The sequence below is a fragment of the Vombatus ursinus genome, unplaced genomic scaffold (assembly GCF_900497805.2).
Source record: "Vombatus ursinus unplaced genomic scaffold, bare-nosed wombat genome assembly UNPS02014832.1, whole genome shotgun sequence".
In the NCBI taxonomy this organism is placed as follows: Eukaryota; Metazoa; Chordata; class Mammalia; order Diprotodontia; family Vombatidae; genus Vombatus; species Vombatus ursinus.
In genome coordinates, this window is record NW_020954610.1 from 66,983,814 (window position 1) to 67,010,280 (window position 26,467).

Below are 26,467 nucleotides of genomic sequence, written 5' to 3' on the forward strand. Positions count from 1 at the left end.
TGATAACAGATCTGAATTCAGGAAGATGAGTTCCTGACTCCAGGCTTGGCACTCTATCCACTGTGGAGCCACCTAGCTCCCCTTCTTAAGTCTACAAATCAACAAAGCAGAGCATTTGCCAATTTCTAAAGTGTAAATGCTCACACAGAAAATTTAACAAGTAGTTCTTTTGAGCCAACTCCAGTATACTCCTGCCTTAGGTTCAACAGTATTGTTGTTCAGGTATGGAGCTGGGATGAAATTCCAAGTGGAAGGAAGGGCCGCTGTGTTGCAGAGGAATTCTGTGCTAATGGGAACTCAGATGTCAATCAGACAGTCAACCAATGAGCTAAAGATGAACAGAGGGCCAAGCAAAGGCTTGTGGTGGCTTTGGGAGGGTAGCCACATGATAACTATCAAGAGCTCTGAAAGCAGAACAATAAGAATAAAGGATGTGACTGAGGAATTGTATGACAAAAAGAAAAGATGGACTGGTCCTGTGGCAAGGAGGAGGGATGCCGGCTGGATGCCCAGAGAGCTTCACTTGCCCCTTACAACGTAGGACAAAAGCAGAGAAGGCCTCCAGCTTGTTAGGTGGATACTGTCTGGAAAACTTTTGGATTGACCCAGAATAGAGGTTCATAGGATAGGTAGGAAAGGATGGGTTGGGGGGAGGGAGGTTCCAAACTGATGATTTTGTGCTTCTTTGGAATCTGTGCCAGGTACTGTGCTAATTGGGGGCAGGGGGAAGAGACAGACATAAATACAAAGAATGAATCGATTTCTACTCTCAAGGATTTCACATCCTAACAGGGTGACAAGTATAAGAATAAATACAAATAGAACAAAAACAAATATGAGATAGTCAAATACAAGGAATTTAGAGGGGTGCTGGTGGGAGAGGAACAGGAAAGGCTTCCTGTAGAGCAGGGCTTCTTCACCTTTTTTTGAAGTCTGTGGACCCTTGCTCAAAATAATGTTTTGAAATGCATAAAATAAAAGGCATAGGATTACAAAGGAAACCAAGTATAGTGAAATTCAATTTTCAAAATATTAAAAACAAAATAAATTCCCAGTTTCCAGGTTAAGAACCCCCATGCAGAGTTAATGCTCAAGCTGCATCTTAGGAAGAGATTTTTTTTTTTTGAGTTGGAGGATAGGTCATCATTAACAGGGTCATGCTATAAAGAGAGAATAACCTTATTAAAGGCCCCTTAGTTTTTATGGTATAATCATAGGGCACATAAATGTGCATCATCTTTTAAGTAATTGAGGAGTCAAAGCCTTCCAAATGGGATCTGGCCATCCTTAAATGAGGTTGTGACCTCAAATACCCTACTTCAGGTATGGTGCTGGGGGGAGCAGAGCTTTTAGAGGAGGGGGCTGTGGCCACAAATAGCCTTTCAGTTTGATTAAAATGGAAGAGGATTAGATTTTCTCTTCTGCTGATGGAAAATAAATGACTTTCAGGATGGTTCAGTTCACCTTAAATTCACTTGCCTGGAAGGCAGGTATAGTGTTGTGGAAAGAGCATGGGACTTGGAATGAGAAGGCCCAAGTTCAGGTCCCAGCTCCATTACTTCCTTACTAGTTAGACTAAGTGGATAGGTAGCCCAGTAGATAGTGCTGGACTTCGAGTCAGAAATTCCTGAGGTGGAATCCTGCCTCATTCTTTGACTAGGTATGCAACCTTATGCAAGTCAATTTATTGCTTAGTACTCAGGATTTGTTACCTTCAGCAAGTCACTTAGATCCTATAAGCCTCAGTTTCCTCATTTGTAAAATGGGACTAATGAAACTCACCCAGGTTGCCTCACAGAGTTGTGATGACCTAATGAGATACTATATGAAAGAGATTTCTGAACCTATAAAATGGGGAGATTAATACCACCACTTCACATTGTTATGAAACTTAGAGGTACTATATTCAAGGCTTTGCAAACCTTTAGGCATTATTTAAATGTGAGTTGTTATTATTGCTGGCTTTGGCAAGTCAGTTAAATCCTATGAGACTCAGTTTCCTCATTTGTAAAATGGGGCTAATAAAATTTTCTCTGCTTACCTGACAGAGCTGTTGTGACAACCAAAGATGAAGTGCTTTGTAAAGCTGCCTTGCTGTGATTATTAGGTTATCTATCTGTTTTGGAAAGATACTTGCTTTCTCTTCTAGCTGGGAAACCTTGAGAGTTTTTTTTTTTTAAAATATCTGTAATGACTTTAGTTGAGTCATTATCAGTCCAGGGAAAGCTGAGCCCTACCCCTGGGACTCAGCTCTGGAGTTACAAACAGGATCTTGTTTCCAACCCCCGAGGCAGTTTCTGCTGGGAATATGCCTTTTATGTTCCTATCCTCGCTGTCAATTGGCCGTGGGTACATAATTCAGTGAGGAAGATGATTTTTCCATTCCCATCTTCACTAAAGGAAAATGATTAGAAGTTCAGGTTTCCCGTACTTACCCATTTGGATTCCTTTTGACTATCAGGGCACATGTGACTTTCTAGAAGAGGCTGTGAAGGTCCCTTGTCACAAGTGGCTCATTCATTCATTCATCAAATATTTATTGAAGGCCTACTATGTTTGAGGGGAGGCCCAGAGACACTCTGCTAGGCTAATGTTGCAAATGGGCTCAAAATAAGGATGACCTGCCCGAATAACTAGAAGAAAGCAACACACTGTAGAGGAAAGAACCCAGGCTTTGGAACCCAAAAGACTCGACTGGGCTCAGTTTCTGGCTCTGTCGTTTGCTAGGTATGTGACTAAAGAGGTCAGCTAACCTCTAGGAGTCATCAAACTGAGAAACTTTCAGCTGGAATTGGCAGGGAGGAAGGGAGCCCATAGGAGGGGGAAGGTTTTTGGAATAGATTAGGGGTGGAGAACCTACGGCCTTAAGGCCACATGTGACCTTCTAGGTCCTTAAGTGCAGCATTTTGATTGAATCCAAATTTTAAATTTTGACTAAATCGAACTTTTAGGGGACCTTTTGACTGAATCCAAATTTTAGTTTAAATTTGGATTCAGTCAAAAGGCTGCACTTAAGGACCTAGAAGGTCACATGTGGCCTTAAGGCCACAGGTTAAAGGATTTGTTTTGTAAAATTTGGATTCAGTCAAAAGGCCTCACTTAAGGACCTAGAAGGCCACATGTAGCCTTAAGGCTGCAGGTTCCCCACCCCTGGAATAGATGATATCTCATTTCCTAGGCTATGAGGTCCTATTGGGCAGGACTGGTTTTTGCTCTTCTTGGTATCCTTAGCCATAAGTATAGTGCCTAGCACAGAGTAGGGGCTTAATAAATATTAATTGACTGATTGACTGACTACCAGCTCTAAATCTCAGCATCATACTTTGTAAAAACAAACATGATGGTGTTATTTGGTTTACTTTATATGATTTTTTTTTGGGAGGGGGTATTCTATTTAAGGGGTTAAAATAGAGGAAGGCTGGCACAAAACCTGGGTTCAAGTGCTGCCTCTTACATATACTGCTTTTGTGACCCTGGGCAAGTCAACTTCACACTCGAGGCAGCTCTCAAAGACTGTATATTACAAAGAAAGTGGCAGCTTGCATTGGAAAATAGAGTTTCCTACCGTAGAGTTTTCTGTACAGATAAAAGTACAGGTCTAGTCTCAAACCAGTCCTATCTCTGATCTCTGTAATGGATTGGAAAATTTTTGCCTTATACTAAGATTGGCTAACTTTCCTTTAATGACTGCCACTTTCTCTCTTCTTGGGGCTAGGTCCTTCGTTATCCAGTTTGGCTCTCTTGAAGGAAGGAAGGAGACAAGTGTGTATTAAGTGCCTACTCTATGCCAGGCGTTATGCTAAGCACTTCACAAATATTATCTCATTTGATTCTCACAACAGCCCGGGAAGTTAGGTCTTGTTATTGTTCCCATTTTATAACCGAGGAAATTGAGGCAGACTGAGATTAAGTGGCTTGTCCAAGGAAACACAGCCAGTAAGTGTCTGAGGTCAGATCAGATTTTCCTGACTTCAGGCCCAGTAGTTTATCTGCTGTGCCACCTAGCTGCCCTAGGTGAAAGAATGTAAACCTTTTCCTTCTTCCTTTTATTTCCTTACTGAAAATAGGATGAACTTTTCATTAGGGTTTTTAAAGGAATATTATATTATATTCAATTATATTATACGATATCATGCTATATTATGTTATATTATTATATCATACTGTACTATGCCATATTATATTATATATTATACTGTATTACATTATATATTACCATACTATACTATGCCATATTATATTATATTATCATACTATACTATATTATATTACATTATATATTATATTATCATACTATATCATATTATATTATGCTAGATATTATATCATATTATGTCATGTCATGTTAAGTATAAGAAATCAAACTGAGCTTGGGCAAGTAAGAGATTACAGTAACAAATTAAATGGGAAAGTTTAAAAGTTACAGGGATCTTTAGTGTTCACCTTAGTCCTACATACTCCCTATGGGAAACTAAGGCTCACACTTTCCTAACTTTTTTTTTTAATAGACTTTCACTTCTCCTAGGCTTCCTGTCAGAGTCAGGCAGACCTCAGTCCTACTTGAGCTTGATCTTAGATCAGTTCTAAGATTCTTTCTGATGGATTTGGTTTGGGCCAAGCTCCAAGGTGTCAGTCTTCTCCAATTTGTTTTCCTATCCCTTAGTCCTGGGTGTAGGATTTCAGGTCTGTGCTTCCTTTCACCCTGATTGGTTCTTTGTTCAGGATTTAAGATCTGAAATATACTCAGTATCTCCCCCTCCCTCCAACACACACACTCTGTGGACCTAGGGAAATAATATCTAAGAAACACTTTTTGTTCCAGTTGTTAGGTCTTTTGCCTTAGCTTAACAGTTGGCCTGTCTAAACCTCTTTTGAAAATGTTAATGTTAAAAAAGAAAAGAAAAGAAAAGAAAATGTTAAATGTTCTCCAGACCCTGGAAGCCATTTATTTCTTCTTTATCTTGACTGAAAAACTTTATAGCATAGTGCCTGAGTTCTTAACCTTTCTTATATCATGGACCCCTTTGGTGGTCTGGTGAATCCTATGGATGGACTCCTTCCCATAATAATGTTTTCAAATGCATAAAATGAAATACATGGGATTACAAAGGAAACCAATTGCATTGAAATACATTTATCAAAATACATTTAAAAAAAAACCCTAATTTATAGACTTCCTTGAAATATATCCATAAAATCCTGTGGTCTCCATGGACCCCAGGATAAGAACTCCTAGTATAATGAGAGGATGTAGTATTGTGAAAGAAGGCTCTATTTGTTGCCAGGGGGCCTGGCTTTAAATCTCAGCTTATGAGGTCTTAGGTAAGTCACTTCGTCTCTCTTGGCCTTAGTTCTTCTATATCTGTAAACTCTAGATCCTATGCCCTATTTGAAGTAAATTACTCATCAAAATGGTAACTGCAGCCTCTACCTTTTGTAGAGAAGTTGGTCTCTTCCACCCAGAATGGACATCGTGTGTTCTGTGTTATGAGTAGGAGGCTGAGTCTGGTCTCATATGCTGCTTCTAGCACTGATTTTTCTTTCTAGATTCAGCTTCCACTCTAGGTCTCACCCTGCCTCCCCTATCAGTCTGTGCCTAGCTCCCAATTCGTTGGCGGAACTGAAATGACCATAATATTCTGAAGCCAGGGAACACTGGACATCTGCTCGTTCCAGCTACCACCTAGCTCTCATTTCTTATATACATCTTTCCCCACCCTTTCCATCTTCTTCAGAGGAATACTTTACTAGACATAGGTGTACAAAGTAGAAAAAAACAAAATTTTAAATAGATAGGGTAGTGTATATCAGCAAGATACTTCCTTTCCTTTCTTTCTGCAAGCCCATGAGGACCTGAACTGAGCAGGTATTAGAAAAACACCTTAATATTAGCAGGCATCAGGCAAAAACCAGGTTGATTTATTTGGGGCAAGGACCACACTGATGCTAAAATGCTGTCCGGTCCTGGGAATTCAAAGCAGATATGAGCCTGCAAATATAAAGAAGTCACTACTGTCAAGAGCACTGCAAATGTTCTCTTGGGGCTAGGGTCTGGAAAAAAGAAATAATATCCTTTACCTTTTGTCCTCAGAGGAAATATTGCAGACATGTTGAAGGGGACAGAATTCAACAGGTCAGGAGGTGGAAGGGTGGAGTTGTCTGAACATGAGGTGCTGGAGGAGGAATTAAAGGAGTGTGGTCGATAGCCAGAATTAGCTTAAATGAACAATACCCAAGTGGTGTCGTAGCTGATCCTTATTGATGAGGGAACTGTTTACTATTACTTAGTGAGTGCACCAAGTCCTTTTTCCCATTATGAAGCCTAGATTTAGGAAGAACCCATATGTATATATTATTTTATGGTTTACAATGTGCTTTTCTCACAATTTTATGAGGCAGGCAATGCAAGTGTTATTCTCATCTTACAGATGGGAACATTGAGGCTCACTCAAGGTCACACAGCTAGTATCAGAGCCCAGATCTGAATCTAGATATGTGTGTGTGTGTGTGTGTGTGTGTGTGTGTGTGTGTGTGTGTGTGAAGAAAGGAGGGGAGAGAGAGACAGAGAGAAAGAGAGGAAGAGAAAGAAAGGAGGGGGGAGAGAAAGAGAGAGAGAGAGCGAGCAAGCGAGTGAGTATGAGAGCGCATGTAGTAGCTCTGCCAGTTATGAGTGGGTGTAACTTTGGGTAAGTCATTTAAGGTTCTTATCAGCACAAAGTCTGAGGTCCTCTGATCCTAAATTACTCTAAATCCTATGTGTAAGGCACTATGCTAGTCTTTTGCTCTAATAATAGCTTCTGTTTATATAACACTTTGAGGTTTGCAAAAAGCTTTACTTATGGTATCTCATTTGGTCCTCATAACAACCCTGCAAAATAGGAGCTCTTTTTATTATTCTCATTTATCAAATGAAGAAACTGAGTCCCAGAGGGCTTAAGTAATTTGCACAGAGTCTCACAGCTAGTAAGTGTTATTCTTTCTAAAATGAGGACAATTTGCACTTTGTAATAATGTGCAACATTATAGGGGGTGAAATTATGAGTCTATTAATTCAAATGGTCCCCATTCTGGAAAATCAGGCATTGTTCATTCTGGTGAGGTAAGTCTCACCTGCCCAGCTGAAAGTGTGCATAAAATAGTTCTCATTCACAGGGATATGAAGTCTGATAATAGTTTGTTTGAGTGTGTATAATCATATTAAAATAAAATGATTGACTTTGGCCACTGTATGAATGTCACATGGACAGGTGAGTTTTAAGTAAAATAACAGAAATATTTTCAGCCCTTTGTATTAATGTATGAAATAAGCATCACAAAGGTAGGGTTGCATGCAGTGCAAAGAGTGATATCCTAGGAGATCTAGTTACTACTAGTCCTTTGTAACGTTAAGGCAATCACTTCACTGGGCCTTAGTTTCCTTATCTATCAAGAAAAAGGCTGGACTAAAAATTCATCTTTTAAGTCCCATCCAAGTCTAGGGCAGCTGGATGGTGCAGTGGATAGAGCCCCGGGCCAGGAATCAGGAAGACTCATTTTCCTGAGTTCATATCTGGCCTCAGCCACTTAATAACTGTGTGGTCCTGGGTGAGTCACTTAATCTTGTTTACCTCAGTTCCTCATCTGTAAAATGAACTGGAGAAGGAAATGACAAACCATTCTAGTATCTTTGCCAAGAAAACCTCAAATGGGATCGGACAGGACTGAAAAATGACTTGATGACAGCCAGCTCTAAAATTCAATGGTTTCTGTCCAGCCCAAGGAATTTTAATAAGAAACAAGGTAATTTAAAAAAAAATATGGGGTGTCCCAAAAGTCTTAGTGTAGTTTGCTTACAACTGCACTAAGACTTTTGGGACACTCCACTTAAACCTATAAGAGAAAGGGTTTCTCTTTTCTTTTGATGAAGTGCTTTTTTCTGATTATGATTGTCTGAGTCATTAAAAGCAACAACAACCACCACAGACTTCTGGAGGGATTGGGAGTATTGAGACTAATTCCTTCAGGTAGGCTTGAAGGATGGGGCATGGGACTATATACAAAGAGCAGAGACAGAGGATGGAAGAAAACCCTGTTTATCCTGAAAAGCAGCCTGTGGGCTTCATCATGGCTGGGAGATGTTTGAGCCCTAATTGTCTGGGCAGAATAGTTAAGGCTGCATCTATATTATGTTTACTGGCCAGACTTCTTAAATGGACTGGGAATGGCATTTGTATGCAAATGTATGCCAGTAGAGAGTAGCACACAGGGTTGATTCACATTTAATGCAGATATTTTAGTCATGTTGTGGGTGGGTTTCCACGTTGGTACTTCCTGGAAATTCTTATAGTTTCATAGGAAGCCCTGACATTACAAAGAGATTTCTTCCTTTTAATGAGGATGTATCCTTGTTCATTTACTTCCTATGCAGTGTCAGGTAGCTACCTTTTAAACACATAATTATTAAGTCACTGAAGTAAGACAAGTAAATAGTAGTTCCTTTTCCTCTGAGCTTGTTTGATCTTTGGGTTTGAGGTCTCTTCCTGGAGGGGAACAAGAGTTTAAATTGGGTGAGGTGAGGATGAGTCATTAGGAAGAATGAGACCCAACAAAGCATCATGGCAGGAGATGTGGCCTTGGAGTCAGAAATGCCTGGTTTTAAGCTCGTGACCATCTGAGAGGGTCACAACCTCTTAGTGCTCCAGTCTACTCACTAAGGCTATAAGAAGGTTGACACTTGTTACCCTTGGGTCCTTAGGTAAGTCATTTAACACCATGGGCCTCAGCTTCTTAATCTGTAAAATGAGGGATAGATGGAAATGAGGGATAGATGGAATAGATGTTCTCTGAGGCCCCTTCTAGTTCTCTGTTTGTAATCCTTGGCATAGGTTACCAGGAAGTTGCCTGTCATCACTGGGGTGGGGTGGGAGGGTTCCTACTCTGGGAATTCCTCAGACAAAAGATCATAAGATTGAGAAATTAAAGGGACCACAGAGATCTTCTAGTTTAACTGACTCCTTTTTGTAACTGAGGAAGCTGAGATCCTGTGGCAGCTAGGTGGTGCCATAGTGCACAGGGCCTAGAGTCAAGAAGACTCATCTTCATGAGTTCAAATCCAGCCTCAGCCACTTATTAGCTGTGTGACCCTGGGCAAGTTACTTAACCCCTGCTTGCCTCAGTTTCTCATCTGTAAAATGAGCAGGAGGACAAAATGGCAAACCACTCCAGGATCTTTGCCAAGAAAACCCCAAAGGGGATCACAAAGGGCAGACATGATGGAAATGATTTAACAACAACAATAACAAGAAATGGAGGTCCAAAGTCACACATATAGCTTCAGACTACTGCTTCCCCTAAAAGATAATCAAAATGTTTGGGTTCAGAGTGTACAGCAAGAATGTCAGGGTTCACCAACACCCCAACATGTTGGGGTGGCACTAGAATGATAAGGAATAGATGGGTAGGTTGCAGGGTGTGTCTTGAAAAGAATTCAATTAGACTGTCTGCAAGACAAAAGTGTTTATTGGGGGGACACACCCAGCAGGCCTGCTCCCATGGAAGGAAGAGCAATTCGCCAGGTTAGGTGTTTAGTCTAAATACAGTATGACAGGGGGATAGGGGGAAGGGGAACAGGAGAAGGGGAAGAGAGGCAAGCACTGCCCTGGAAAGCCTGGAATATCAGGTAGTCTGGAGGTGTCTTTGTCATACAGATAAGCAAGAAGAAGAGGGAAGAGGAAAGGGGAGCGCTGCTCCAGAGTGTCACATAGATGGGGGGTGCTTTGTGAAAGCACATAGATCAGTACACGGTGGGGCATCGATGAATAATCTGTGGCTGATCACATCCTGCATTTTACCTCATATCTTACATCTTGCATCCTGCCTGCCCATCCGCCTCAAACACTTTACCTCATCAATAATACCTTCCATTTATATAGCTCTTTACAATTTACAAAGTCATGTGACATCCATTATCTCTTTGATTTTCATAGCAACCTGTGGAAATAAGCCGAAGTAAGTAATACCTAGTCACATTTTACAGGAAGAAGGAAAAGAAGGAAGGAAGCAAGCGTTTATTCAGCACCTACTATGTGCCAGGCACTGTGCTGTGTTTACAAATATTATCTCATTTTATCCTCACAACAATCCTGGGAAGTAGGTGGTATTTTTTAATCCCCATTTTACAATTGAGGAAACTGAGGCAGACAGAGGTTAAGTTATTTGCCCAGGATCACATAGTTAGTAAGTGTCTGAGGTCACCAACAACACTCGTCAGTGTACAGTTTGCAATATATACTAACCCACTTTTTTCCATCTTAAAATTTAAGACAACTTTTACTCTTTCGGCCTGTCTTTTATCCTTCATAATTTCTCAAAGATTATAAACAGTGATTCAGTAATCACGTCTCTTTCAGCATTTTGGGATGTGATTCCTCTTTGCCAAGAAAATTGTTCTCATTTGTAGCAGCTGGGCGATCTTATAATCTTGCCAGTATTGGACTTCAGTTCCCTTCAGACTAAGGGTTCATGACATGAACTTGGATGGGAAAAAATTACATCCATATTTTCATTAATCTCTAACTGAAATTTAGCATTTCTTTCAATTGATTAAAAACATCAATTCTGAGAAAGGGTCAGTAGGCTTCATCTGACTGGCAAAGGGAGCTGGGATGTGCACATATAAAGATTAAGAACTTCTACTATGGTCCATGTCTGTTCTAACCTTTCTAATCTAAAAAAGCATTCTCTTTGATGAAAAAAAACCCCATCAAATAGAAGTTGTATATTTCAGTTTCCTTCCTATCATCTGTTAAATATTATTCCATCCACTCCAACTCAGTAGGCATAGTCTTCATTCACTTCCTGGTCTAGAACATACCTAAAAAGCCATTTTGTTTTGTTGTTTACGTTTTTCACAAGCCTCAGCTCATTCTGGGCTTTAGTCTTTCTCATGCTGCTCTATTAATCCCATGGTATTCTTTTATGTTCATCCTTAGTTATAATCTCTTCTTGGCATGCTTTTTTAATGTACATTTTGACCTGAATTCATTGGAAAGTTTCCTGAGTAGTCACTGGTCTCTTTAAATGCCTTCCCCTTATATTTCTCTTTGAGATAATTTATGATTCTTTGTGAGAAATTTCTTTTTTGAGATCCTCTAAGTCCTTCTTGAACAGTCCTCTCTTCCAGAATCTCTGGCCAAGTGATCCTGCCTATGCTTATTTTGGGGATGGAAGAGAAAGAAAGGAAGGGAAGGGGCGGGGAAGAATTATTTATATAGTACCTACTGTTTGGCCAGGCACTGTCTTTCTCAAGTATTATCTTATTTGATTTTCACAACAATTCTGTGAAGTAGGTGCTATTATTATCCCCATTTTATTATTTTGTCTTTAAGGAAATGGAGGCAAACTGCATATGAACTCAGGTCTTCCTGATTCCAAGCCCCAGAATTCTCTCACCTAACTTTCCCCAAACATTTGATAAATGTTGGTTACGTGACAGATTAAAATAGGTAGAGGCAAAAGTACTAGAAGATAATTATACCAAAACAGTATCAACAATACCGTCAGAAACAAAACTAAAATTTTCTCAAGGCACAATAAACTGAAGGAAATCAATGAATAAACACACTGAGCAAATACATTGAGATAAAATTAAGAAATAACTGAATGTGACTATGAAATCTCAGTAAGGATGATGATAAAACTTAGCATAGAAACATCTTGGACAATAGAAACAAAACAATAGGTAGGTGAAAAGTAGAATTGTTTTACTGGAATGCAGAAAGAACAGTAGAAGCTGAAAAATAAATGCAGATAATTACTCAATTGGAAAAAAAAAGATTCGGAAATTTTGATGATAAAAGTAACTGATTTGGAGGACAAATCAAGGAGAGGAAAAATGAGGAATTATCAGGCTTCCAAAAACTATTTAGAAAGAATATGACCATTTAATTTTGGGAAATCATACAAGAAAAATTTCCAGAAATATTAAAAAATAGGAATAATTTGCAAACTGACAAGATTCACAAGTGCCATTAAGTATTAACTCAAACTTCAGTTTTTCTAGCCACATTAAGCTCCAAGATTATAATAGCAAGGAAATGATTTTATAAGCAGTAAAGAAGAAAGCCATCATACCAAAACCCCAAAATTCAAAATTTTCAAGACTTTTCTACAAATATGAGAAACAAAAGAAGAAACTGGGATATTTATAATGCAATATATATGATATAATATGATATAATATAATAATAAAGATGATGTCTAGGACTCTTAAATCAATTTTCCTCTAAAGGTAGGCACCTTCCCCCTCCTTTTTTTTTTTTTTAAATGAATATTTAAAATTCAAGATGACTTTGAGTAAGTTCCTGGAGAGAAGAACCAATCCTACAGCATCTTTTGTGATGCAAAGCTAGTAAGGGCATAAAGCCTATAGAAGAGACTTTAATTATTACGCTAAGTGCTTTAATCAAGCTAAGGTACTTTACAACTGTGATTAACTAGTCCCTATCTCAATGCAGTCACCATAGACGGATTAAAAACAACAATGGTTTTGTTTTGGTTAACTACCAAATAACAGGAGCCTGGCTTGTTGGGAGAAAAAAAAAGTAGGGAAGGAAAGAATGAGTTGATTATAGGTGTTACAAATAAAGAGAGAGAAAGAACAAAGGAGTAGGGATATGAGGGTAGAGAGTAGAATTAGAAGAAATTAGAAAGCAGTGCATCTGGAAGGAAATTTTAGGTAATAATAGCTGATGAGCTTGTCTCTTGTTATACAACATACATATATATGTGCACACACATATGTAGTGGGCAGACACTGAAAATGGACATTCTTATCTATATCAGTGTAGCTGAACCAGATTAAATTATAATTGGAATATGTTTAACAAAATAAAGTTATGCTATAAATAGGCTGCCACAAATTGCATACAAAAGATCACAGAGGAGAAGCATAAAGGATATCACCAAAGAAATGTATGAAAAAAAGGAAAGGGATAGCCACTTTGACACTGGCACAATGTCAAGAGAAAGTGAGGAAGGTGCCCAGCACCTAAACCACTGTGGCAAACTCATAAGAAGATCTGTATAAGAGTCAGACAAGATGGGAAGGCATAGATGGATTGACATCTGCACTTTTGGAGGAAGTACTTACATCAAGGAGGTTACAAATCCATTGGTGTACAAAAACAACAACTACAAACAACAACTACCACCACAACATCTATTGGCATATTATAATAGATGGAATTAGTATAGAGTATATACTATACTAGTGTATAGAGTAATAGATGAGTTTACATAATCCTTTAAGATTTACGAAGCACTTCACATAAAATTTTGTAAGGTATGTACCACAGCTGCTTTTCCTATTATATTGATGATGTTAAGTGACTTGCTAATGGTCATATAGCTAGTACAAATCAGAGAGTATTTTAAACCACGTCATTCCCCATTTCAGGTATCGCTCTTTCTACTATATCCTCCTGCATCTCAGCTACTCTGAGAATAGTATTTGTATTTAAAAAGCAAGAGATAGGGACGGTAGAAAGATACTGGCATAGGTGCCCTGGTAAATACTTAATGATTGGCTCTCTGGCGAAAAAAAAAAGAGCTGGACACACTTTAAAGTTTAATCTATTTATTTAATCTATTAACATTTTCCCCATCACTTTCTTAAGTCTAGAGATAATCAACAAAACAATAAATTAAGCCCTGATTTGTAGGGTTTGGAGGTTTCTTGAAATATAAATGCTTACACAAAAGATTTGACAGTTGACTCTAACAGCCTTTACAAAGCTGGCTTCACCACAGTTCTGGGCACTAGAAATTGTTTTAGGCGTTATGATATGCATCTGTCTATAGGAATTAGTTTGGTTATTCTTACTCATTTTTTTTCAGGCCCAATTAATTGTTCATACAATCCATTTTTTTTTTCCAGGAAGGGGCTAGTTTATTTCAAAGTATGAATTCTAAAGTAGTGAGGCCTCGTTTCCATCATCTGCAAAAATATTTTGTGGTCATACCTTAAATTTTATAATAGAACAAGGCACAAATGAATTCATTTATCATACCAACCTATGGAAAAATGAGTGAATGCACTTCAGTCTTTGCTTTCATGTAGTCCCTTGTGGATAAATAGAAAAAACATGAGTTTTCTTGAAAGAGCCTGGGGTACCCCATTGTGAGATAATTAGCATCCTTAGAAGGCTAAATATTTGGAAATAGTAGAATAGTAAATAATTTGTATGAAAGATATAGAGACATTCTTTATACCTCCTTCCCAAATGCTATTTGGGTATTTTTCAGATCTGAATGACTGATTCCATAGACTCTTGGTGGATTGATTATCATTGTTTCAGTGAATGGATGAGACAGTAATACTACTAACAATAACAGCTAACATTTATATAACTCTTGAAGGAGTGTGGAAGTACTTTATAATCATTATTTCATTTGATCCTTACAACAATCCTGTGCTGTGATTATCCCTGTTTTATAGATGAGGAAATTGAAGTTGGCAGGTAAAGCGATTTGCCTAGGGTCACATAGCTAGTTGGTGTTTGGTGCAAGATTAGAACTCGGCTCTTCGGGAATCCAGGTCTAGTTTTACATCCAATATCTTAACATAGAAGGAGCAAGAAAAAAAATCTAGCACTTCTCAGGCAAAGCTGTTGCATTGTCTCATTTTGGGTCAGCATTCTACTCTTTGGAATTTTCATAGTTCTAATCCAAATTGAGTACATGTTCTTGGCATGTCTATGTGCTTGAAGGCGTGTACTTAAAGGTCATACACAGTCTTCAGTGATGAGGTGGAGGGGGGAGAGGAGGAGTTGGCAAAGAATTCTGGGTAAGAATAAATTGATGTTTTTTAAGGATCTGATTTTTGTTTTTAAACAATTTGAGATGTATTCTTGACTTTTCTTAACACCATAAAGCATCCTTTTCATTTCTTTTAGAAATGAAAGGAGTTTTGGCCCAGGAAATTCCCTGGATTCCCTATCCTTTCTGGGCTTTTATGACACTCCTTTCTCTTGGTTCTCTTACTATCTGTCTAACCATTCCTTTTCAGTCTCCTCTCCTTGTTCATTATCCAAACCACCCTGATGGCCTCCTACCCTTGTCTTGCTACAGTCTCTCTCTTAGTGACTGCATCAGCTCCCATAAGTTTAAGTTGTTACTGCTATGCACATTACTCTCAGATCTTTCCATCCATCCCTAGTATCTCCTTTGAACTTCCATCCCTCCCCCCAATCACCAATTCCCAATTGGACATTTCACACGGCATGTCCTGGAGTCATCTCAAAATCAGCATATCTTCCCCTCCTCCCTTCCAAAGTCCCCTACTTCTTTCAAAGGCACTATCATTCTTCCATTCCCCAAGATTTGTAACCTTGGCATTATCCTAGATTCCTAACTCTCCCTCATATCTAATTAGTTGCCAAATCTTGCTGTTTCTACAACATTTTGCACGTGCTACCCCTTCTTTACACTTACACAGCTACCATCTTCTTTTTAGGTCCTTATCATTTTTTGCCTGGTTTGTTGCAACACCCTCCTAATTGGTTTTGATGCCTTAAATCTCTCATTTCCACCTAGTACATTCTTTACACTGTTGCCAAAGTGATTTTTAAATGCAGGTCTGACCATGTCAGTCCTGTTCATAATCAACTCCAGTGCCTCCTTATTTCCTATAAGATAAAATATAAACTCTTCTGTTTAACTTTTAAAGCCCTACACAACCAGGACCTGACCTGTCTTTCTAGCCTCATTAGACATTATTCCATATCCCACAATTGATGATCCAGCTAGAATGGCTTTCTCTCTGTTCTTCACAATCCATAGCTCATCTCTCTGTTTTTGCACTGATCATGCCCCATTCCTAGATTATACTCCCTCTTCCTCTAACTTGTAGAATAGCTCCTTCCTTTAAGACTCAGTTCATGTACCATTTTTTGCATGAAGCTTTTCCTCATCCCCTCAACTACTAGTGACTTCCCTCTCAGACTGTACCTTGTATTTAATTACTTTGTATTTCATTTCTTTATACTTATAGCTGTACATCTTGTTTCCTCCATTAGAAGTAAAATTGTGAGTAGGGATTATTTCATTCTTTGTGTGTGTATCTGCAGTCCCTAACACAGTCTTTCCATTAAAGGTCTATTTTTTAGGAGGATGATAATTTTCTCAGGGTAAGTTAGTTTTTGATGGTAAACTGATATCTTTTTTGCCTTTTGGAATATTGTAGTCCAGGATCTCTTCTTGTTTATAATTGTAGCAGCCAGGGCTTGAGTGATCCCAACTGTTTTCTTGGTAACTGAATTGCGTATTTTCTGGATGCTTTCGGTATTTTTTTTTCTCTGACATGGAAGCTCTGGATTTTTTCTTTTATTTTTTTCAATATTTTGACTTTTTTCTGCTATTACTTGCTCTCATAGAGTCATTGATTTCTATTTGGTCTCTTCTTGTTTTAAGGACTATTACTTGGGTAAGGTTTATCACTTTCAGGACTGAGAACTGTGCCTGGCACTTAGTAGATGCTTAGTAAATACTTGTTGACTGGCTTGGTGACTGACTTGCTTCCTCTTCTAAGCTGTTTATTCTCCTTCCAGTTGTTTCCTCCAGAACTTTTATTTCATTTTTTATCTTTTATTTCATTTCTTCTAGGTATATTCATACAGTCCTTGAGGAAGATCTATTTTTTCTTTTGAATATCTATTTGTAGCTGTTATAGATTTACTTTCTCCTTGTTGAAAATCTCCAGATCTATGATAGTGTTTTATACTTGGTGGTCTTTGATTTAGTCATTTCTCTAGCTGTAGTTCCTGATCAGAGGATTTGTGCTGAGGTCATACTTTGGCCTGTGCCATGCCTTTTTTTTTTTTTTTTGCCTTGATTGATCTCTCCCTAGATCAGCTGAGGTTCTATGCTGACCTCTAACTCCTAGTGTTTGGTTCTCCTGAATCTTTGAGGTTCGGAGCACTGGATGTCAGGGTCCTCTGTGGTGTCTCAGGACACAGTAATCAGAAACTGGATCTCTTGTATGTCCTAGTCAGAGCCATACTTCTACTGGTTGCTACCATGGCCTCATAGATAACTTCTGTTGCCTTGGATGAGCCACATTGTAAATTTACAAACATCCTTGGACTTTTTCAGGGGAGCCTTGTACTCTTGTTATCTCCAGAGAGAGAGCCTGGTAGGCTACATATGTTTCTGGCCCTTTTCTGGTTACTCTGGGTGCTGTGGGATTGTTTGCCTTCATTAGCAGCCCCTTTACTATTGACTATGGGTTGTTTTGTGCACTTGTGGGGTGGAAGGAGTCATTTATTATAATTTTCATTGGATTTCTTGATTGTTATTCTGGTTAGTGCTGTTTTCAGGTTTTTTGGTACAGTAGGTATGGGAGAGCTGGGCAGCCATCTTGACTAGAAGCCTCTCGATAAATTCTTGCATGGTGTGTGAAAGACTATGAAAAAGATCATTAAGAGATATCAGGTGGTATGCCATTAACAATTGAGAATCACATCACTGAGGGTATCTATTATATTTGTAGACAAAGTGTCCTTTTTTGTTGTCATTGACAAATTGAATATTGGGCTGGGTGGACCATACATTTGACTCAGTATATGGCATTTCTGGTATTCTGAAGCGTATCAAAAGCAAGAAAGTATCTGAAACCTCCTTATTACCTGAACCACAACTTTGTCATTTATTTTCTACATTCAGTACAGGTGTAATGAGTTCCCAAGAACCAAAATGTAGGTTATGTGATCTCAGTATTTAAGATTTGGTTGTTGCATTTGATTTGAGAAGAAATTAAGTCATTTTGTAAAATCTGCCTTTTTAGCTGAAAATTGCTTTTTTTGAGTTGTTAGTACTCTTTCAAGGCTTCAGGGAGGACCAAAGCTTAAAACTCTGTCATTATTTTTTAACTTATTTGAGTAGAAAAACATCCTAATTGATGCCATCTGGACAGAAAGTCTCACTAATTGGGCTGCTCACATCACTGGACTCCTAAGTTGCTTCCAGCTGGGAGTTCACTTCTAGAATGAGTAATCCTGAGTGTTAATGCTTAACTCACAAGGAAAATCTTGACTCCTATTCTCCATTCCAATATGGATCAAAGCCAGTATAGAAGATGGAGGCATATGCAGATAGGAGGAAGGGAGCAAGCATTTATTAAGCACCTCCTAGGTGCCAGGTACTGTGACAAGTGCTTCACAAATATTATTTCATTTGAGTCTCACAACAGCCCTTGAACATATATGATATAATAATCCCCATTTTATAGTTGAGGAAACTGAGGCAGATAGAGGTTAAGCCCTTTGCCCAGGGTCATATAACTAGTAAGTGTCTGAAACCATGGGAAATAAATTCTCTTATTTGATTTGAACATCCTTTCCCATAATTCTGTTTTCTTGTCCCTTTTAAAAAGTTCCCTTTCCTCACATTCTTGCCCTTTGCTTCATTGTCTTCACAATGGCACAGTCACAAAAAGAGTTGAATTCATAAGTGATTAGGAAAGGACTTAGGATCATTCTTATCTACAATTTATTCATTAAGAGCCAGAAGATTTTCTTCTGTCATGTATTAAATGGAAAAGTACTTATAGATCCAAGATTGGAAGCCTAGGCCCAGGGGTTTTGAAAAAAGAAATAATGAGTTTGAATCATGTAAAAGTGATGGCATTTTTGCATTTCTGGGCATGATATAAAGGAATTAAGCTCTTTCTAGTTACAGAAGATGTTGGTGTTTTATATTAAATTTGTATTTTCATATGGCATGAAAAAAAACCCAAATGAATTGAGAATTTTTTCTTTTCTTGTAAAGACTAAATATTCCTGTTTGTGAGATCTTCTATTTGTATCTTACTTTGGTGTCACATTATAGCTCAGAAATAACTGCATTCTCAAAACTGGTGGAACATAAGCTCTAGTGGTCCTACTAAGCTTCAGAGGGTTCTGGCAATGAAAGTGTGTCTGTCACTGGAGGATTAACCTGGTTAAGTTTGTATTGCCTCATGAACACCATTGGGTAGCCACCCAATGGTGGTAAAATTTTTTTTTGACCAAAGCAACTTGAGAAGTCTCAGGTTTAATGAGTGATTAGGGCATTGGACTTAGATTTAGGAAGATTTGAGTTTAAATACTGCCTCAGACACCTACTAGCTGTATTACCTTGAGTAAGCCACTTAACCTCTCAGTATCTAAATTTCCTCATCTGTAAAAATGAAGGAGTTGGATTGGATGGTTTCTAAGGTAATTTCCAGCTCTAAATCTTTGATTTTATTGTTCATATGAACTAATTACAATAAACAAGGTACAAAGGTTATGATCACCATTAAACCATAAATCCGTGAAGTATTGAAGATGTGCTTTTTTTTTCTTTTACCCTCATAGTGTTCCATGTCAGTTTTTTCTTTTAACTCTATCCCCAAACAGATTTAGCGTTGTGCTGATTATAGTTCCTGATAAGGAGGGGACCCAGAAATTATGGGAAGGTCTGATTTTTATGTCCTTTAACCACATACCCTTATCGAGGCAGCTGGAATGACACTGAGGATGGTTGTGAATTGAATGCTGTCTAGCAGGCTATTTTATAAGCATATTTTCCTTACTAAATAAAACCTCATTTATGTGTTCATTATTCAGTCTCTGGTGTTCTGTCTTTATGAAACCTGGATATCAAAGAATTGGTCAGGATGCAGTGTGGTACAGTGGAAAGAACACAGGTTTTGAATTCAGAGGACCTGGGTTCACATCCTATTTCTGATTTATTACATTTGACTTTGAACAAGTTGCTTAACATTTCTGGGCATTGGTGTCCTCATCTATAAATGAGAGAATTGGATTTCATGGTCCCTTAGGTACCTTCTAGCTACAGCTGGATGATCCATGATCTTAGCAGTGATTTAAAAACAAAAGCTCATCATGAAAGGAAACCTAATATAGAAGGAGATAGATCTCAGACACGGTCATTGTGTGTTGATTTGTTATGCTAAACTCTTACAAGGGAGGGCTTCTATTGGGAGAGGAAGGAAGTAGATTAGTTAGTGGGTAGTTAGTTATAGACATGGGAAAAAAGAGACTCACTAAAACATTTTCTAAAATGGAAAAAGAAGAAGAAGGCTGAATGAGAATAGATCACTAGTTCCCGTTCTCAAGATTTTGTTGCATTAAGGAGTATGGGGACGGATCTGATGCCTGATACTTTCATACTGAGAAATTAAAGAAACAAAGCTAAAAGGCTTTTATGTACTATGACAGATCCACAAAAATATTGACAGAAAATACACAATTAGCTATAACCTCTATAGGACAGTTGAGCCTGAGATATTTGATGAATTTAGAACATTACTATAATATTCCATTTGCAAAATTTTAGACTTTGTATGACTAACTTGATTTAGAAAAAACCATTCTTTTAAGGATGTTTATACACAAACAGATTACTTACCCATGGGATGGAAATAGCACTGGATTTTGAGTTAGAGGTCTTGAGTTCAAGTTACTGCCCTACTTTCTGTGACCTTAGGCAAGTGACTTGACCTCTCTGAGCTTCCTTTTACTTGTCTCTAAATTTAATAATTTGGATTAAGTGACCTCTAAGGTCTTTTCCAGTTCCAAAGCTATAATTACATGATTACTCTTAGGATTCACTCATTCCATTTTCCTACACTTGATTCTAGGCATCACCCATGTTTACTCAACCAAGTCATGTTAAACACTAAATGTAGCTTGTGTACAGGTCATTTGTAGGTGTAGGATTGACAGGCAGGGCAGGGGAGGAGGTTGATGAGGACAAGATGGGGAAAAAATTACTTTGGAATGTCCCTTTGCTTAGGCAGAGAAACCTGGGCTGTGTAGTAGAGAGTCATGTATGTGCTGACTGACGAGAGCATATGTATCTTGCATTTGCCTTGGGCTTCCTCTCACACATTCGATTTGATTTTTTTCTTGGATTTTGTTTTGTTGAGTGCAGTGCCTGTTATTACCCAGCTAATCATCTCATGGGCTAGTCTACAAAGACAGCCTTTCCTGTGTTTGAATCCACATTCTTTGCTGCTGTTCTCATGCTTTTTCTTTATAATGTTTCAGCTCATCCACCATATACCATGTGCTTTAGAGTGAAATTCTACCCACACGAACCTTTGAAGATTAAAGAAGAGCTCACCAGGTATTTTTCGTTTGTTTGTGCATTTGATTCACACCCTTCACAAGCCAGGGGTTTATTTGTTTGGCTGCTAGACTGGTCTGAGGCGAAATGCTCTACCAAGGCATGTGCCGAACCACACATTGCAGCTTGTAGAGTTTCCCTAACACTTATTTGTCTTTGAATTTTTTGAACAGTTGTCTTTGGGAGTGTAATTAAAGCCACACAAATGAATAGTGGCTTAAGGGGGAGGTGTCCTTTGAAAACAGCTTCCAGTAGGATGCTAAAAATAAATAGAATAGTGTTTTCAATGTGGAGGGCAAAGCAGAACAGCAGGAACCTGAGAGCATCCATGAGGAACTAAACGATTCCTAGAGGAAAAAGAGAGATTGATAGCAAGAGCTGCTTTCCTCGTCCTACATGGAGCTTTTCAAACAAATCCTCCTTCTCTGTCCTTACCTCTGTCCTACCCAGCGCAACTCTGATTCCTCTCCCGATGGCAAACCTTTCTCAAGGTCCTTTCTTAGAAGTGACCTGCTGGGGCCTTGCTCCTAACACTCTCTCTAGCTCCAAGTTCAATATCTTGGCCTGAAATAATAATTTTGGGCTTGGTAGCAAGTTGGAGGATGTGAGTTTATCTATCTCTAAGCTTTTTAATATCAAAAATTCAAGCCCTCTGTTTTAAATCTCTGCTCTTCACCATAATATTTCTGAAAACCTCTCGAAAGTGGATCTCTGTAAAGCAGACTTTATTTTCAAATAGAAGCAATGTTGTAATAAGGGATTATCTTATTGGCGGAGGTCTTAGCATAAAATGGAGTCATAAAATAAATCATGCTTATAACCATAATATATAAATGAAGCAAAGATAAAATAATTAATGAATTATAAACTTATTGAAAATGATGTAACTATAAAATTATAAAACTATTATAAAAATTTATAAATTATAAATTATAAACCTTTAAAAATATACTACATATACTGATTATAAGGGAGGTGCAAATGTATTCCAAGTACGCCATATTACACATAAAATGCATTTGCATTATAACACATTTTATTAAGATGAATATTTTACATAAATATGATTATTTTAATTTACTAATTTTGCTCACTTTCTTAGACTTTGGAAGGAATTTGAAGATGATCAGTGCATCCCAAATCTCTTTTAAAACGGCCCCATTTTCTTTTCTCCTACCTTCAATACCAGTGTAATGCACTGACTAGTTTGCTAGAGATGAAGTCAGGAAAATCTGGGTTCAGATTCCACTTCTAACATTTAATTGCTATGTGTCCATGTGCAAATCACCTCACTTTTCTAAATCTATTTCATCTTTTATAAAATGGCACCTGTAGCATTTACCTCACAGGATTATTTTTTAAGATCAAATGAGATTAGGTATGGAAAATATTTCCCAAACTGTAAAGTGCTGTATAAATGTTGACTATTGTTATTTTCAGTCCATATTTCTTTTCTTTCTTCTTCCTCCTTCTCTTTTAGTAGCAGTCCTATGTGTGAAAGCAAGGAGACAGCATGGTGTAGGGGAAAGAGTGTTGGGCTGGGCAGTTTCTCCAAATCCTTTCAACCCCTTTCAGCTTTGCTTCTGTTTTTGGTTAGCTTAGTTCTTTACTAGGACTGAGGAGGGAAGAGAGAGAAGTGAATCTGTTAGTAGATTTGACATAGTAGTAAAAATCACAATTGTTTATTTCACCAATGCCTACCCTACTTGTGTTTCATCTGTGGTCTGGATGTTTGGTTCCTTCCTTTTCCAGCAGTCAGCTAAGGTGGTTGAAGGTATAGCTGTCAATCTGATTGTGTTTTCATGTTTCTTTTAAATACTCACTGGTAATGATTGGTTCCCTTTTACCCACTGTTTGTGGCACACACATTGGATAAGCTGGACCTTTTTTTAAAATTTATGGTGAGTGTATAAATCAAGTTAATAAACCTCTGTCCCTTTGGGACTCCTGAAGTGTATTGATGTCCTAAGAAAGATGTCATGGGAGACCCTTATAGCTTCTATTTCTCAATTTTATGTGTGTTTAAATAGAAATAGCAGACTTCCACAAAGCAATGTGTTGAGAAATGGTGGTCATTTTGGAGGGTCCGTGATATGTGCACACACGTGTGTGTGTATATATATATATATTCATATGTATCACATATGTATATATGTACTTACTTGGGGGGCCATTACCAGTTGCCTTAACCTGTGTCTTGCCTCTGGACTCAGATGACTCTGGAGGAGGGAGTGGGACTGATGACTTTTCTCAGCTCTGCCTCACTTAAATCCAATTCACTTGCAAGTCAATGGTTTTAAAAATGAACAGATAGTTCATTTCTCCTAGCTTATTCATTTGCTCAGAACCATTCTATTAGGTATTTTTTGGGGGAGGGAGGAGGAAGAGGGTAAATAATGCACTTAATATTTGAAAGATACTTGTAGCATTTCTATAATCTTTTTCTGGTTACAATAAAATAACTAATTCATCGACAATTCATTGAGTACCTACTATGGAGAAAACGAGATCCAGTGGAAAGTTGGTTGGTTGTTGTTCTTCATATTCGAAGTAGACCAAAATGACATCACTATATGGTATATGTACAATGTGTCTGACTGTGACTCATCAGACCAATGTGAGTTTGGAAGGCTATACCACAGATTGGGCGTAAATAGTCCATGTGAACATTTGAAATGGAGATGTCTCTAAATATGTGCATTTCATGTTTGTTTTGAGCTACTGCAATTCTACTTTGCTCATAGAGCACAGTGGCTTCTTTGATGTGGGCATGCCGTGCTGGATGGTACTTGGAAAGCACACTAGATTTAGAATTAAGGGTTTGGGCTCATATCTCAGTTATATCATTTTCTTCCTTAGTGACTTTACAAATCACTGAATTTCTCTGGACCTTAATTTTTTTTTTATCTGTGCAATGAGGATTTTAGATTAGGTGATTGCTGTGGTGTTTTCCAACTCTAAATCTATGGTCCTACATATACAGAAGACTGAAGGGATGTATAGATTTGTATAATCTAGCTCCTGCCCTCCAGTACCATATTATGTACTTGTAGAGATTAGGCAGGCACATAAAAAGAGTTATGTTTCACTTTTTAAAAATATTTTTCTTGAATGCTGATGCTATTTATGAATTTTTTATGGAAATGTGATTGAAAGATTGATAGGTTTTGGGAGAAGAACACAATTTAGTAGATACTAACAATTAAGACAAGATGGACCTTATATACGCAAATACTGGGGAGGGATCTAGGAGTGGACAAGTAGTTTGACTTCACAGAGGAGGTAATAGAATGCCTGGGACCTGAACCATGTAGCCAAGGGAGAATGGAGCCTAGATAGGATTAAGGGTGGGAAGTGGCCATAGGGACGTAAAACAATGGAGGGCTAGGGTAGGTTAAGGGTAACAGATAATTGGGAGATTGGGGTTAGCCACGATGAAAGGCCAGTTGATGGGATTATAGCCTCATGGGAATGCCAGAGATTTGGCCAAGTGGAAAAGTCCAGAGTTTTTCCTTTTTGGAGTCCAGATCCCAAACCCATCATTATTAATGATGGCAGAGTTATTTATGACAGATCTTCATTGTCTGTTACTTAAATCTTTTGTATGGTGGTTCATTAAAAGTAGCATGTCTCTTACCTTTTTTGGTCTTGAGTTGTGAATTTACTCTAGAGGGCTCTCACTGTGGAAATACTCTCCACCAATACATATCTACTGTTGATCTGAAATTTATAGTGTTAGAAGTTTGCTTGCAGGTACTAAGAGATTTGACTTGTCCCTGATCCCATAGCTAGTAATTGTTAGAGACAAGTCTTAAACCGAGGTTATCCTGACTCCAAAGTCTAGCTTTCTACCCACCTTAACTTTGTCTTTTGTTATGTTATGGAAATGAACATGTTGTACCCAAACCCATTTATAAATGAATGAGGAACTCCAAAGTTCAGTGTGCAATGTGAAATATACAGGAATCCATGATTGTATTTAGAGAACACATATGAGCAACATGTGTATTGTTAATAATTTGTTGTTGCCATTGTTAAACTTTATGTTACAGGAACAGAGTGCCAGTCCTTATTTATCAAGAAAAATAATGTGAAATTGATTTTAACTGCTAAAATTGTTAAAGTGGTGGAAATAAATTGTGTTTGTTTTCAAGCATTTTAATTCATCAGGAGATACTTCTTGACTTTTGAATACATGTGATATATGTTGGTTTTGTCTAATTGAGTCTTAGAAGAACACATTGTGAACATTCTTTCAGAGTTCAGGCTGCAGTTGTGTGATTTTGGGCATGCAATTTAACCTGTTTGGTACTCACTCTCTTACTTTGTAAGACAAGGAGGTTGTAGCTAAAGATCTTTAAGAGCCCACGAACCTCTTGAGTTACAGTCTATAACTAAAGCAGAGGACAGATCTATTATTTTGCAGTAGACAATATTCTGCATCAAAGTGTCCATTATTAATGATCTTTCCTGAGTGCTAAGCATCTTGCTTCTTATTAGAATTAGAATTATATCCATCCAGAAGGGAAATTAAGGAGTGGAATGTGATTATTAAGTTTAATGGAGAACTTCTCCTGCCAATTAGGTATGCTTAGCGTTTTAGAATTAGAACATTCTGCATTTTATTACCCAATTTTGTCCTAGACCATTGTGGGTGACTGACATTTTCGTTAGTCCATACTGATCAAGGTAATTTACTTGTGAAAAGGGATGCTATCATTGCCTTGTTCCACAAGGACCTTGTGAGGATTGAGGAGGGAAATTGCTGAGTAACTCTTAAAAGGTTTGAACTGATGAAAAGAAATAAGTGCCAAGTTTCATCATGCTGTAGTGATAAAGGCCATTTTCAAATCAAGACGAGATTTATGCTCCATCATTTTTACTTCTATAAATGACATTTTTTTAATATAAAAGGAGGTATAGAACAAGGAGATATATGCTTTTGTACTTTTCCCAAAAGTGTATACCATCATCTTGGAGGATATCTAGTGTAGTGTCCAAATTAAAGGATTCTCTAAAGATGGAGAGGTCTTCCATATGCTTGTGTTTCCATGTAACATCATCCTGATCGCATCAATCCCTGGAACGTTTTTTTTTTTTCAGCCAAAGACAGAGTTTATTAGAACATCGTCATATTAACCAGACTCTTAAAGAATCTGAACATTTGGCTAGGTTCTTAAGGAATCCGAGCAGTGGCTAGATTTTAAGAATCTGAGCATCTTAATGGAGACAAGATGGATCTTATATACAGAAAGACTGTGGAAGGGATCCAGGAGTGACCAGTAAGCTGTGGTGAGCAGAACACCTGGGACCTGGA

General features: G+C 38.0%; 1 protein-coding gene across 2 annotated transcripts in view; it reads left to right on the forward strand.

Annotated features, from left to right (window-relative positions):
* LOC114025947 (FERM domain-containing protein 3) overlaps positions 1-26,467 on the forward strand; it is a 335,752-nt gene that overhangs the window by 180,533 nt on the left and 128,752 nt on the right. For both annotated transcript variants that reach the window (XM_027839487.1, XM_027839488.1), the window contains one exon: positions 21,072-21,150. In XM_027839487.1, the coding sequence (XP_027695288.1) occupies positions 21,072-21,150 (79 nt within the window). The remainder of the gene's footprint in view (positions 1-21,071; positions 21,151-26,467) is intronic.